Raw genomic sequence first — 16,154 nt, forward strand, 5'->3', positions numbered from 1 at the left:
TCCTGAGACATTGCCAAGCCCTATTCCATGGCAGCCACACCATTTCACAACCTCAGCAGCAGAGCCTGTGCTCCCCAGCTCTACATCTCTGCCAGCATGTGTGTAGAGTACGTGACAGCAGCCATCCATTATGAGGTACGTTGTCGTTTCCACTTTGATTTGGAAAGCAAGGAGACAAGGCCTATTTTCAAATGCCCACTTTGTCACATGCTGCTAATGTGAGACCTCCCGGGCCTGTTTCCTCAACTCTCAAGAAAACAAGAAATTTACGTCCTGCCTATCTCCAAGGGCCAACAAGAGTACACATAAATGCTTATAGCTGATGTGTCAAGAACATCAGCAAGACCATCCTTTGTCTCAGATAAACAAGCACTGTTGTAGCTTCAGGTCATTAATGGCACTGTGTGCTTGAAACTTAAGAGTACTGAACATGACAGTCAGTTTAATAGACATTCTGAAGCTATTGCTTGTATAAACATCACATTATACAGCTGAACATCTGTAGACTCCCTGAGCTCAGAGTGACAGTCTCCCTTTCCCCCATGAAGTTAAGCTCATCTGGACCTTTATGGTACTTACATCCTTATTTTCCACCCAAATCCATCTTCCTTGAACACAGTTTTCTTTATTTGCATCAACACTCAAACAAAATGCATATTTCCTTTGTAAGTGGGTAAGTCTGATCCATTTTATATTTGAGTCTCTGTCCCTGTATATGCAGGTAAACCATTTTCCTTACCAATACTGAACACTACTCCATTGTGTGATATTATAGAAAACATGCTCTTCTGTTGGCCTCCTAGGTTGTTTCTAATTTTTTAAAGTATCATGTATGAATTGTGCCATGACCACTGTAGTAAGGGTCTTTGTGTTCACATGCATAGATTTCTATGGGAAAATTACTGGCACAATGGCTATGAAAATGGAGTTCAGTATGAAATGTCGAACTGTCACCCATTTTCGCTGCTTCCTGTTATGAAGGCAATGCTCTCGGTAGGTCCTGAAGTGCGGAGTTGAAGATTCTTTGTTCTACTACTTGAATACTATTGCTTATATACATTTTCAAATGTTTATTGCCCCCTTTTCCAAGTTATCATCCCCAAGTTTCCATTAAGTGGTCAGATTTCCCCCCTGGAAGTTGTAGGGATTCACATAAAATGTGTGTCACATTTTATTTTTGTTTATATTTTGCTTTTTGCCCTGGGTTGGGTCTCACGTAACCCTGGATGGCTTGAACGTGCTGCTTCTGGCTAAACAGTTTTCTATTCACAAGTATAACTGAATTTGGTAAAGTGAATTTTCTGTACCTGGCACATGGAACAATGCCAGGGATCAAACCCAGGACCTGCCACACCTACCATAAACACTCCTATCTCTGAGTCACATGCCAGCCCTCTCTCTATATACCTTCTATTCCATTAGGTAACAAAAAAAATTTCAATTATTTCTTCTTCAGGTTATGGAACCTATCCCCAATGTCCAATAAGCAGAAGTTGGATGAAGGATTACCTTAGCTAAAATTGTTTCAATTTGCTAATACATTGCTTCATATTTTACATACATGTTGATAGGTTAGAATGAACATTTGTTTCTCTTTGCTAAGAAAGCTCTGTTTGGTTTTTGGTATCAAAGGCAGATAAGTAGGCTTTTAAAGAATATTTATTTATTTTATATGTGAGTGAACCATCTTCATGCACACAAGAACAGGGAATCAGCTTCCATTACAGAGGGTTGTGAGCTAGGAATTGAACTCGGGACCTCCGGGAGAGGAGTCAGTGCAATTACCTGCTGAGCCATTTCTCCATCCCCAGTAAGTAGTCTTATAACAAAGAGAAACTAAGTTCTCTCCTTTTCCATTCTCAAGATAGGTTGGTAGTGAACCCATAAAAGCCTGAACATCTAAAAGCAATTGGAGAATCCACAGTTTAGCAACTAATCTTAGTACAATAGGACATCAGGCTGGTCCCAAACTTTCATATCCCGAAGAGTGCATAGAGATGTGTACATTTCTAAATGAATACCTCAGTTTCTACAACAACTCTAATGGCTTCCCTATCATGAGATGAGTTTGTGCTGTGTCTTTTTTTATTGACATGCTATTCCTGTAAGGTTGCAAGACCAGAAACCACTGTCTCCAATATAATATGTAAACCTCTTAGGAAATATCACTCAGGGACACGTGATGCATGCATGGGTTTATAAAACTGGGTGATGCCAACTGCCTCTCCTTTGGTTTTTAAATAAAATATCCAAAGATACATCTCCTCATAGATGCATGAATTCCATGAATTCACATGCTATATTCATATTAATGTATACTAGTACTTGTAACTAATTTATAAATATATATATATACAGTCACGTGACTATTTTATCAGGTATACTTCATAAATAAAAGCAATCAATCCATTAAATGCTAAACTCTATAAAGTAAAATGCTATAGGTTCATTTCCCTGTGAGAAAACTGATGTTCCCCCATCGGTGTGACATTGCATAAACGAGCTTCTTTCCCTCCATTTCTCAGGTTCCCGTGAAGAGCTAACTCCCACTAGTGTGAACGTCCTGGCCTCTAAAGAACTGCATTATCCGACTACTGGATTTAAAGGGAGGATAAAAGCCTGCTTGGCTCAGACCTTCTGTAGGGAAGGGGCATGCTCATTTGAGCCCCAGCCCTCATAGAAGGAACTAAACTATCTTAGGTAGTGGTAGTAGAAACTTCATGTTGCCCCAACTCTGCCGTGAAGAGGGTAAGTTTGATCTTGTAATTCAGTATTAGAAAATTCACTGGGGTCCTCTACATCATTTCGCTAGTATAGATTTTGAAGTCCCCTTACTAACTTTTACGCTTTTACTGACACACCACAATGCTTAGACCCCAGGCTCATCTGAGCATGTCTTAGAAGTCCAGATCTCAAGATTTCATGACCATGGATGTCTCTCCTGTCTACAAAGATTAGAAAGGAAATACAAGACCTGAAGCAGCTATGGGGTATGACACAGAAAAACACTCTGATCCGCTCTGTGGTTCCAGGTCACCGTGGTGGAACGTGGGCTCGGGGCCCTCCCTGCTACCGTCTTACTGTGTCTATTTCTAGCGATTCTGTTCACTCTTTACTTTTTAACCTACTTCCTGGCTTTTTTTTAAACTATGGCTTCATTTTCATTCTCACTTTCTTCTACTTTAAGTGACACTACAACTTTCGTGTAGTAAAAACTAAAGTGATAAAGGCTGGGGACGTAGGTTGGCCCTTAGAGAACTTGCCTGTCCTGTGTAAAAACTCTGTGTTCAATTTCCTGTCACTAATCCAAGCTTCAACAAACACCCGAAAGTTTTAGTTCATCTCCAATGCTAATAGGAACTGTAATCGTACCGGAACATTCTAAAATGGTCTACTTTTTATTCTGTGCTTTTGCGGCCTGATAGTTACTTCTTGTTACTGTGTTTCCTAGTGTTAGAAAACTACATGTTTTAACTGGACATGCATGAAACTCGATGCTGAGCTGCAACTTGAGAAAAATTCATCTCCTACTTATTGGTGTGGCAATGTCTTGGTAAAGGCATGCTGAATAATAAAATTAACCCCAAATGTATCTTCTAAACCATATTGTCATCAGGAATGAATGCTGAAATGCCTAAAAATAGTTAATTTTAATCCCAACGTTTTGCAGTACTCTTACTCAGGTTTTGGAAACAAGAAATGTATAAACCAAATATGTTTATTTCCAACCGCATTACACCTATCCCCTTCGGGTTTATGACTGCTGTTCAGTTTCTTAAAGACAAAGACTGTAACAATGAAAGCTGTTTTGTTGACGAGAGAATGGATGTATTTTCAGTTTTTGATGATCCCCTAGGTATATAAGCACTAAAGATGCCCAATTTAAAGAAAAGAAAAAGAGAGAGACTCAATTTCAAACTGTTGCATGCTACATGTCTACACAAAGCTCACGGGGAACTGAGAATGTAAGACCTACCTGGAGTTACCCCAGTCAGAGCCAATGCCTGAGATGGGCCCCCTTGTTTCGGTGGTGTACTTGTAAACCACTAGCAGGCACTGCTTGCAGAGCTCCACCAGGCGCTGGCAGCACTGGAGCTGCAGAGGAGTCACCATCTCTGGGCTCTTACTGAAGATGCTCTCCCAAGAGGATCTGTTGGCATGGAAACAGACATGACTTCGTGGTGTTCACTGGTAAGAATGGCAACCAGCTAGATCATTTATCTAGCAACAGACTGGGAAACAAGGTAGAAATGGCCTCTCATATACGTAATGAATATGAAGGTTTTATAACAAATGCAAATTAGGAAGTTAATTATCATTTAGAAAAAATCGAATTATTGTAGGATTTGTCTTCATGGCCATTAGTGCTACCAACCTGGATAGCTGAGAAAATGACTCATTCCCAATTTCATAAACAAAGCTATTCCATATCAAAGTATTTGACTAATTTCTCAAATTTTAGGTATTCTAGGAAATTAGCTTTTTTTAAATTCTATATTTAGCATGATACTAGACACAAGAGATATAAAGTCATTGTGATTTAATTTATGGCTGCCCTGCTCAAGGAAACTCAATTTGGCCCTTTGATTATGAACACTGCTTTCAAAATACTCTCCGTATTATCCATCCCTTATGCTTCCTCTAATGTAGGGGTATACTCTTACAGAGATGTCAGTCACACCAACAGATACTTACCTCCCACAATAGGAGCTGGTGTCCTTCCTCTTCCAGGGAAATGATTCCAAAGTGGGAACAGTTCACAAGTCCCTGGAAAGCCTCAAGGCTTGTGACCATGTTTGTTTGTGTTACTGTTATCAAGTCCCAAGTTACCATCCATGGCTTTCACCAGAAATACCTCAGCATGGATGGAGGAAGGATAACTCTTTTTAAACCTTAGGGGAAAGTGGCTTGAAATTTTGTAATGATTCAAGTCTCCTTTTATAAAAGCCCATTTTGTAATCCTCAAGGGGAAAGAACAGGTTTTCAGATATATATAAAGGAAAAATCTCTCCCCTCCCAAAAAAAATCCCAAAAGGAAAATCCAAAGACTCAATTTTCAACCTTCTTTGCTATATTATATATTTTGAATAAAAAATTATTTACACACTTCAAAGTGTTGAGGTTGTTTCGTTTTGTTTTCCCTGAAAAGACTACTGTTTATTTCCTCAGGAGAAACATGATCCAAGAGGACAACATGTCATCAGCAAATGACAGATTTTATTTTCTTACAGGGATAGAGCTCAAGTGAGTTAATTGAAAGCAATGGACTTTCTTCTGGGTTTGGAATTCTAAGGTTTAAATATAATACTTTTTCCTTAACAAAGGCATAAATATTTCTGATCCATAAACAATTAGGTACTAGCTCAATTAACTCAAAATTTACTACTAAACTTTTAATAATATATGTATGTTATTAAGACATATAGCTACAGATATAAAATTAACTTACCGAACTGAAGCAAAAAAAAACACTAGAGAAGATAATTATCATTTATGTTTGTATTTAATATGCATGATATAATAGACCTTAAATGTCTGAGCTGAAAGATATAAAATTGTGTATGACTGAATACACGTAGGAAGCACCCTCTACTTCAGCTGCCCATCTGGCCCTCTCTGTTGGGATTCTGATGTTTATGGACTTCTAACTCCCTCATTACCCTCTACTCTGAACAGCATTATTTACTTTTTTTATACTTCGAAACATTTGATTAGATCTGTACCAGGTCTCTCACATCAAGGTTGTCTTTTCTCGACTGACCATGGGATACAGAGGGGAGAGAGGAAGAATCAATATGGAAGAAAAATAAAGGAATTTCTTCATTTCAATTTGATGTAACTTTTTTGCACAATGTGTGAAGTTTGTCTCTAAGGTCATTGGTGCTACCGACCATGCATGGCTAGCCAGTTGGCTGCCTCCTGCTTAAAGGAGAACAGCTTTGGCTGATCTATCATTCTCTTCTCAAGATAAATGTATGAACCAATGTCCTAGACACACTTCCTGTGCGTAAATGCAATATCACTGGCAAAACACTTGGTTCTACCCTATTAAGTCATATTCTAGTACCAGCATGCCAAAACCCCTCATAAGAGAAAATGAGTAAGACCCCAGCCCTGTAGCCTGAGGCTACCAGAGCCTGCACACAGGAAAGCAATGACCCTCAGCCCTGTGCACACAGGAAAGCAATGATCCTCAGCCCTGTGCACACAGGAAAGCAATGATCCTCAGCCCTGTGCACACAGGAAAGCAATGATCCTCAACCCTGTGCACACCTCAGCTAGCGCCTGCCATCAAGGGTATACATGAAATGCTCCTTTGCTCTCCTTGTGCCAAAGCAACAGCACAGAGGTGTTTGTTTGGTTCTGATTTATGTTGTTTTGTTTTGAACAAAAGGAGATAGGAAGAGTTAAAAAATACCAGTGGTTTCAAATCAAAGAATCCAGGGTCTTATTGCATGCTCTCTGAATCTAAATTCAAAGGGAATAAAAGCACTGACATCAATGAACTCTAAAAGAAAAATTAAACGATTAAACAGTTCCTTTGGGTTTTCCCTAATCCTCAGAGAAATATTAAATGGGATGGCTTTAGATGACATTTTTAGTGACATAATGACAAGGGATAAAATCCTGAATACTCTTCACAACAAAGAGGGGTTAATGAAAACCCAAGGCTTAGAAAGTCCTCTTATTATTCAATAATCCAACCACTTCACCCTTTTCCTCATGAAAACTTTAATAAATCACTTATCTGAAGAAGGGAAATAATTTATTCCTTTGTGCCCTGGAAGCAAATCTAACTGATGGTTAAATGTACAGATAAAGGAGAACGAAAGGACCATTTTGCTTTGCCTATCTAAAAATCTAGACAAGTCCGTCAAGCGAGTGGATTTGAACACTAAAGGCGTATTATGAACACAGCCAAATGGGAGAGCTGTGAAGGAACAGGGTCATGCCACTCAACGTTTACATTTTATGCATGTGTCTTTCCAAACCGTGGTAGTTCAAACCCTGAAACTAGCACAGTCTGAGAAGCCACTTGTATTTGGTCCTCACTCTGGATCCTGCACAGTTCCACTGTGTCCTATGAATCATTGTCCCATCCCTGTGTACGCCTTTAACAGCTGGTCTGACAGCCAGGAAACCCAGGCGAAATCTTGTCTTCTCATTTCTCAAGGAATGAGTTTTTAACTACAAAAGAATGAAGCTTTCTTGCTCAGCTACAAGGAAAATATTAGACAGAGAACGGTTAAAGTAACTCTTGGACAGCTCCATCGTATGAATGGACAGGTATGTCTCCGTCTTTTCACATACCCAAGAATGTGCCTTTAGACTGTTTCTAAAAGTTTATTTCTGAACCAGGATCCTAAAAATAAATAATGAAGTTTCCATATGACACAGAAACGTTTTGGCCTAAAAGGTCCAAACCAGAATCGCTTGCTCTGGGTACAGAGACAGCTGGTGAATTCCTTTACCACGTGGTGGCTTGCTCCCCCTCTTCTTCCTTGCTACTTTGTGTGGCCATCACCTCTTCTTCCTGCAGGCATCAACTGAATGCTACTACCCACAGCCCTCTCCTCTGAGTTAGAGACCACAGAAATCTAGAATTCTCTTGTCCCAGGAAAACACAGCAGGTAATTTTATTTAAGAAAATTTCAAGAACTACACTCCTCATGAGACTGGCCACAATCAGAATGTGGACCATCAAAACCCTTCCAGAGGGTCTCAGTGGTTAGGGATGCTTTGGGCTCTTCCAAGAGAACCTCACTTGGGAGCCCAGACCTACACTGCGCAACTCACAACCACTAGTAACTCTAGCTTCAGGGGATCCAATGCTCTCTTTGTGGCTTTATGTTCACCTACACTCACATGTACATACCCAGAAAAAAATGCATATACATAATTTTAAAAATAATATATATCTTTTTAAAAACCCCTCCCAGGTGACTACATAGAACAAATACATAGAACAAACTACATAGAACAGGTTCTTGGGCATAAGCATCTAAGAATAGAAGGACCAGGATATTTGCTGTCTGATACAAAAGCCCTGGCCTGAATTTATTGAAACCAACAAGGAAGGTTTATAATATTTTTTCAATGTCTCCGGAGGTAGACAAGATGGCTTACTCGTTTCATCTTATTCTTGGGTATTGACAGATAAAGACAGGAATGGAGCTGTCCTATTGTTATTTAAATTATTCGCCTAATATTTTCCACATAGTTGAGCAAGAAAGCAACCTTCTTTTTATTAAAATCATTCCTTGAGAAATGAAACTAGATTTGTTTCACCTCGACTTCCTAGCTGTCAGACTAGCTGTTAAAGGAACGCATACTGATGGAGAAGCAAAGCTTCAAAGGACACAATAGAACTGTGGAAGATCCAAACTGAGGACCAGGCACGGCATTGGTGGCATAGTGGTGAGCACAGCTGCCGCCGAAACTGAGGGCCCAACACAACAGCCAAACACGTGGCTTCACACAGTCGCGAAAGCCCACAAAGCTCACTTGTATATCAGTCAAATAAATCCATGAGCTAAACATCTAAAACCACCAGCCTGAAAAAAAAAGAGTGCAGCTATAATGAACTCCAGAGTATTTCTCCTCCACCTGGCTAAGGATTTAGCTAATGCTGGAGACTTGAAGTGGAAAGCATGTTTGGTAGATGCTGGTCAATGGCAAAGGTGTCTGGAAAGAGCCAACGAGGCCCTGCACTGAGAGATCACCTCAGACTTCCTGGGTGTAAACGGAAGCTCACCCAATGTCTATGGGAACCTGGATGACTCACATGTTCTGTGCATGTTTTTGTTTCTTTACCTGTCAAATGAAGGTAACAGTTTACTGTAGGCATTTTTTATGGCGAATATACGAACAGCTGTCCTATGCTTGGTAAGTCATCAATAGCATGACTTACTACTACTGTCAGTATTTAGAGAGAAAGACACAACCAGAAAAAAAAATTGCAGAGTATTATGTTAGTGACAGGTGAAGAGGAAACACAGTCAGGCCAGAATATGTTACCAAAAAAAGAGTGAGGAAATAAAGCCTTGTGGTCATGAAGTCACCAGATGTATACCATTAGATATTGACGATAGCAAATACCCAGCACTAACATAAGCAGCAGACTCTCTCACAGCCCGCCACGGTTGGCAGGAGCTGAAATTCATACGAAGAACCAAGCTAGAGGATCAACAAACAAACCAAACCAAAGAGTTCAGACAGAAACATTCCAGACAGCCATCAACTGGGTGGGAGAGGGGGTTATAGAACACAGGTCAGATACTTCACGTCAATCTCTGAAGGAGTGTCTATAGCAAGGCTATCATCACATGGCATGGCAAGCCCGAGTACTCTTCTGCGAGTGAATGGCGGAGGAGGGAAAGCACAGTGTGAAGGGGTCCCCAAAAGGCATGAATGACTCAGCGTTGGAACAGAATAGGATGTTAAGATTTTACAAAAGAGATACATGCACTCTGGGCCTCTACATAGGTCTCACATCATGCCAAATGGGAAGATTTTTTAAAGATATTTGAAAAAAGTGTTTTTATGGAGCACACACCAAACAGGAGAGTAGTAAGAGAAAAGGCTAAAGGTTAGAATGGGTATTGTAGACAGACTGTATCAGTAGACAAGTTTAGAGTCTGATGACAGATGAGGAAAATCACTGCAGTTGAAGCAATGATCTTGATAACAAAATAAGTAAATGGAATACTGGGGTCAAGACTGCCCAGAAATCCCTATGCATGTACAAGTGTGTGAGTGTGTGTGTGTGTGCGTGTGTGTGTGAGTGAGTGTGTGTAGTGTAGTGTATGTGTGTGTGTAGGTGCATGCACATATCTGTATATATGTGTGTATGGGTGCTATGGCATGTATATTCTGTGTGCATGAAAAAGTCCTGCAAGTGTTTCTGCTTGTGTGCATGGGGGGCAGAGTCTGAGGTGTGGTACCCTCCCTTTCTTGATTACTCTCCACTTGACTTTTGGAAAGAAGGTCTCTCATTGAATCCAAGGCTCATTATTGACTTATTTATACAAATCAACTTAATTGATACAAATTATACTTGAGTACTACAATTATAAGTAGTAAAAATTCACATTTTAAAAGACTATTAACAAAGATGTCCATCCATGTCCTTTGTCTGCCTGTGTAACTAATAGTAAAACATTTAAAATTGCAGTAGCAAAAAAAGGAAATCACTTCAACTTACCCTGAATCACAGAAACAACTCCACAGTCCTTGGCCATGACTCCAGAGTAAGCGATTAAACACCTTGTTGAAAATCCGGTATAAACTCAGTTCTTCGGCATCAGGGACCTTCCAGATTCTTGGAAGAACTGTACGAATACTTGATTTTACTATGTCCAAAATCTAGTGGAAAAACAAGCACTTAAAATCTACATATGCATACATGAGTCCTCAGTTCAAAGACATCGCTTATCAGGGAAAGGTATGTGTCATCCCCCATAGCTCAAGCCGATCAAGAATTTATGACATCACTGAAGCTGGCTTTGAGTTCCTGAGTCTCCTGCTTCAACATCCCAATGCTCATATATGAGCATGCATCACCATACTGGCTTAGATGGAAGAGATTAATGTGTGTGCCGAGAGAGGAGGAGAGGAGAGAGGAGGGGAGGAGAGGAGGGGAGGAGAGAGGAGGGGAGGAGAAAGGAGGGGAGGAGAGAGGAAGGGGAGAAGAAGAGGATGGAGAGGGAGACAGTAAGAGAAAGAAAGAACTAAACAGAAACACGGAAACTGCTGGTCAGTGGTGCCGCTTGAGTGAGAAGACAGTACCAAATCAAGGGGAGACTGGAAAACAAATGCCTTATGGGAAAGATCGCACAACGTCGAACCCTTAGTTCACTCAAACCACAGATCCCAACTCTAGAAGGACTGAAAGGCCAAGTGTTCAAAGAAAAGAAGCCACTCACATGCCAATACCCTTTCGACTCTGTGTGAGAGAAAAAAACTAAGTCGCATAACATCGTGGTCATCTTAATATCAACTAAAGATGTCGTAAAGGAAAGGCCAGACACCATGGCACATTTGTGATCTCAGTAGTGGAGAGACAGGGACAGGCAGATCCCTGAAGCTCGCGGGCCTACCCTCTGGGTTCAGTGAGAGGATCTGGCTGGCTCAGCAGACAAAGGTGCTTGTCACTCAGCCATGGAGGTCTGCTGTCTTTTGCTCACTCCCTAGAACCCCTGTGAAAGTGGAAGCGAAGAACCAGATCCATTGGGCTCTTCCCTGAGCTCTGTGTGCGCACAACAGCTATGCATCCTCCAAACACACCCATAATAACAATAAGAGTAAATGAAAAATAAGTAAATAATAAGCTGGAAAGAAGTCAAGGAAGAGCTGGATGGCAGTGGCCCATGCCTTTAATCCCAGCACTCAGGAGGCAGAGGCAGGCGGAACTCTGTGAGTTTGTGGTCTACAAAGCTACACAGAGAACCCCTATCTCGAAAAAAAAAAAAAACAGAACAAAACAAGCAAAAAAAAGAGATATCAACAAACACATTTGTTCAAACTTAAGTTTACTGGTGATTAGTTTTTTTTTTTTCTTAACATTTTATCGGCTTAAGGATATCGCCCATAAAAATGAAAGCAGAAGCTAAAAATAATAAGGGGAGAGAGGCCTGGAGAGAGGGCTCAGCAGTTAAGAGGGCTTGCTGCTCTTGCAGAGGACCTGAGTTCTGTTCCCAGCACCCATGGAGGCAGCTCACAGTCGCCTGAACTCTGGGTGCTAAGGATCTGTCACCCTCTTCCGGACTTTTGGGCACTTGCCTTCACAAGCACATAGAGACCGGTGGGCACACAGTCGCTCTCTACAGGAGCAAACATTAAGTGGAAAGAAGAGCATGAATCATTTGTTTCCCTCGGCACTCGCTGAATATCAAGTGACATTAGCTGCTAATGACCAAGTTCAATTTTAAGCAAATACCCATTGAAAGCACAATTTGGTGAAACCCATTTTCAGACTAACATTGTCCTTTCTGGCAGAATACCAGACCAGCTACGGCTCCTCACCGTGGCTTCCCTTCCCTTCCTCCTGCTTCCACTACCGCGAAGGGGCAGACATGCACGTCCTGCAGTAGGCTGAGGCGTGTCAGTAAGCACAGGGAACAGAAGAGAGAGAACACGGCAGCTCGTGACAGGCACCACCCTGGATAATGACTCCTTAGCTGCAAAGAGGATTGAAAACGCACTTTCCTATGAATTATTCACAAAAGTACTGATATAATATTCGTATCAGGCGTCAATTTAATTTGTGCTGTTTTAAGTTTCATCTAAGCTATCCATTAATGCGCTGCAATATTTAATGGAGAAGGCAGGACTCAGAACTGATGCGGTGTAAGGATGAACAGTAGCAGAAAACAGGACAAAAGTTCAAATCATTTCTCAGCTTTCCTTCCCGCTTTCTGTCCCTGTTTCAGAGAGTAATATAACGGGCCAAAAAAATCATAATTCAAGAATAAAAGAATAAAAAAAGTAGCCAATTACAGGTTATCATGAATTAAACTCGAGAATAAATGCGGGTTATATACAATAACCACAACTGAACAATGCTATTAATACTCAGGATGTAAGCATTACCCTAAGCAACTAGTTTTGACATTGTATTGTAAGAGACATTTATCTCTCAAATGAAAAGGAATTCGAGGTTAGGATGTATTTAATCATTCCCTTTTAAATAAACCCCCTGGTGATCGCATGTGATTTACAAGAACCAAACCGAAGGGTAACCTGTGTGGATTAGCTGACTGCCCTCCCTGTGCCAAGCATTGTGCAAGGCTCGCTGTTCAAGAGGCTCTCCGGATCACAGTCTGCGTGTGTTTTATTCTTAGTCTTGGGGGAAATTTAAGAGCATGGTAGGCTAGTATCCTAACCCACATATGCCTGTAAGCCAGGGACATAGAACTGGGCAAAGTGTCCAGTCTGCTAGCATTCCCTGGGGGGAAAAATCTTCAGTCATCACAAAGGCTGCACAAACCTCATGGCTCAGGAGAGCTTCCCTGCCTGGGGGAGTTAGGCACCATCTGGTGAATGTAGATGCCTGCTCTTTTCCGCAGACCATCACTGGGACCTCTGATTGCCCTTTGATTCTCCTTGCTTTCCAGTTTCCAGAAGCCGCATCTGATGACAAGCTCTGGCCTCAGGAGAGGGGATGGGTTAGAAACATCCACTTGGATAGTTTAAAGGAAAAGAACTCAAATGCTTCCTCTTCAGAATTCTGAAACTTCAGATAAGCTCCTGGCTAACCAGAGCAGTGCCTGCACGTTCACCTGGAGAATTCTGTATCTTAGGACAGCATCACTTGCTAGGGACAGCCTATGCACCACTAACCCACTGCAGGGTCCCTCAGTGACCAGATCTTCCTCTATCGTCACCTGACTTTAACTTATTTAACAATGAAGAACTGATGTCCTGCCCAGTCACACATGTACCCTGTCCCCAAAGGCTCAGGACAAGGTCAACCACTTACCGACTGCTCATAAAGTAAAACCTATGCAGATGAAGTAAAAACCAGAGCTTAGATTTATTATAGGCATGTCTGCATATATCAAGTCATTAAATCTCAAAACAGAAACATAAGCACTGCTGGTCCGTGACCCCTTTCCAAAATCCCTGTGTCTAGATGGAGTCCACGATCACATACATTGATATTTCTGCAGGAAAAGATGGAAATATTGAAAGCAAGATATAGAGAGAAATAACATGATTCCCTTTCAGATCACAGTTGGCAAGTGAGTTCAAGGGAGTTAGGCTTAACCATCCAATGCTTAGGTAAGTTTCAAGTTGCTAAAGCATTTTGGATCTTTTAAGTGACAAATCAGGTCCAGAAGAGAAAGCAACTTCTTTAAGATTACAACCCACTCAGATCTCGGCCTCTGCGCACACTGCCACACAGCTTTGTCTTCTCAAAGGTCAGCAACAGAAGCCTGGGAGACAAACCCTGACTGTCTCTAACAGGTGATGTTTGGAAGACAGGCAGAGTCTCTGTACAGACGAGGGCGCTACATGCCTCCTTCATGTCATTTGTGTCCACTGGATTTGGACTGGATCGCTTTAAGGCTTTGTGGACAAGACAAAGATGGCTGTATCTTTAGCAAACTCCCCAGAGGAAGGCAGCAGAGGCATGCAGGCCAGTAATCAGACCCAGACCAGGGCAAGGAAAACTTCCTGCTTATTCTGCTGGTGATAGACTTTTTGAATTCCTGTTGTGATCTTGTTAGACAACATTCTATAGAAGTTGAAGAGGGTTTTTTGTTTGTTTGTTGGGAGAAGCAGGACCTCCTGTATGCCACACTGGACTTACACTTGTTACAGAGCTGGGGACAACAGTCAACTTATGATTCTCCCGCCTCCACTGCTGGGACTGCAGATGTGTAACACCATGCCAAGCCAGGGATTGAACCCAGAGCTTTGAGCATGCTAGGCACACCCCTACCCACTGTGTTATACCCCCAGGCCAGATGCCGAATAACTCGTGAAGTATAGTAATAAATGGCCAGCTCAGAATCCTTGTGTTTGTATGTGGGCCCAAGCAAAGCTAACCTACAGAACGTAAGTACCATTTCTTTATGCACTGACTTTCCAGTGTCCCAATCCAACCTTAAGCTCTCTGTGGGAAAAGTAAATGGAAGACTCAGTGAGTTTCAATGTCAATAAGATGAAAAGAGTTGTGTGAAATATAGCACATCTGAAGGCGTAAGGCACACTGACGGATACGTATTTTGCAAGCACAGATGCTGAATGACAAACTGCCCCACGCGGCTGGGCCGTGGGTCCTAAATTAAAATAACGGCAAGAGTTGAGGATGGCTTCGAAGCCACATTAAAATCACTATGTGCCACACTAATGATGCATGCAGCCACTGTGGCTACAGGGTAAAGGCAGATTTGCTGACACAAAACGAACCGCTAAGAGCGGCATCCCTGTCAGCCCCAAGGAAACAGAGACAGGGAACAGCAGCTAAGGCAGGTGTCAGAAAGAATTTGCTACCAAGACGCGCTGGTAAACAAGGATCCGTTAGAAACCCTGAGACAGACGCAAATAGACTATGGCAGCATAACTGGCTTCTCTCCACCTCCAGTCTTAGTTTGTGCCTAGGCAGGGCAACGGCGAACGTGCTTTTCAGCACGTTCTTCCCAGCCCATCAACACAGGAACACACTCATGCTTCATGTCTATTCCTCACGGAATGTCTGAAGCACGGCGCTTTGCAGAAAGCTAGACTGCACAACGCAGGCTTGCCACAATCTGATGGTAAGTAAGACCGACTATGCCCACCTCCACCCTCAGAGGACTCTCCTCAGTATTTAATTCCCTGAGTTCCAGGAATTAAATTTATATTTTATACCCACTAAGGAAAATGCAAAGGAAGGCAAATAACTTTGTTTCCGAGAAAACACACACATATGCATGTGCATGCACACATAGACACACATGTGCACACAGACAGGCACACACACGCGCGCGCGCACACACACACACGCAATCACAGGAAAGCATGTGGGAATCTCTGTGTTTGGCAAGCTATGCTCTGAATTCCACAGCCCTCTAATGAACCATCAGCAATGTCACCATCCTGCAACGGAAAAGTGAGATAGATATGCATCTCAGCAGTGGCCTCAGAACGGAAGTGCCGATGCTTAGGGTGTGCCAATCCCTCCATAGTATCCGCAGGATCCATGCTTCAATGAGAGAAACGAATGAACTCTCACAGCTCCAACAGCACCTCGCCGAGTTCACCAACAAAACTGGCAATCAATAAACACTTGTCAAATTAATCAAGCTAACCTTTGTGGCAGCTGTGGTTACAGGCAGCTGAGACCAGCCTGGGTTAAAGAGTTTGGTCACCATTCAGAATCACCTGCATAGCCGACTGCCACCTATGTGCTACCTAGGCTGCACCCAGCCAGGAAGTGAGCATGGCTGGGACAAGAACCAGGCACTTCTGCCCAGGGCCAACCCTCCAACACACAGTTTTTGTCTACTCTCTCCATCAGCCCAGCCAAAACCTTATTAAAACTCACTAAGTCCGGAGGTCGTTCCCATCCAACCCAGCGCCATCACTCACGTGTGTCCGCCCCGTGCTCCGGCTGAAATCCTCTCCCTTCCTCTTTCAGACCCCTCCCCGCTACCCCTCTTAGGTAT

At 42.2% G+C, this 16,154-nt stretch overlaps 1 protein-coding gene across 2 annotated transcripts in view; it reads right to left on the reverse strand.

Moving 5' to 3' along the window:
- The window catches only part of Ttll7 (tubulin tyrosine ligase like 7), a 119,724-nt gene that overhangs the window by 10,403 nt on the left and 93,167 nt on the right, over nucleotides 1-16,154 (reverse strand). For both annotated transcript variants that reach the window (XM_040751615.1, XM_040751616.1), the window contains exons 19-20: nucleotides 10,205-10,365; nucleotides 3,977-4,150 (exon numbers count right to left, since the gene is read on the reverse strand). In XM_040751615.1, the coding sequence (XP_040607549.1) occupies nucleotides 3,977-4,150; nucleotides 10,205-10,365 (335 nt within the window). The remainder of the gene's footprint in view (nucleotides 1-3,976; nucleotides 4,151-10,204; nucleotides 10,366-16,154) is intronic.

The sequence above is a fragment of the Mesocricetus auratus genome, unplaced genomic scaffold (assembly GCF_017639785.1).
Source record: "Mesocricetus auratus isolate SY011 unplaced genomic scaffold, BCM_Maur_2.0 Super-Scaffold_100009, whole genome shotgun sequence".
Classification (NCBI taxonomy): Eukaryota; Metazoa; Chordata; class Mammalia; order Rodentia; family Cricetidae; genus Mesocricetus; species Mesocricetus auratus.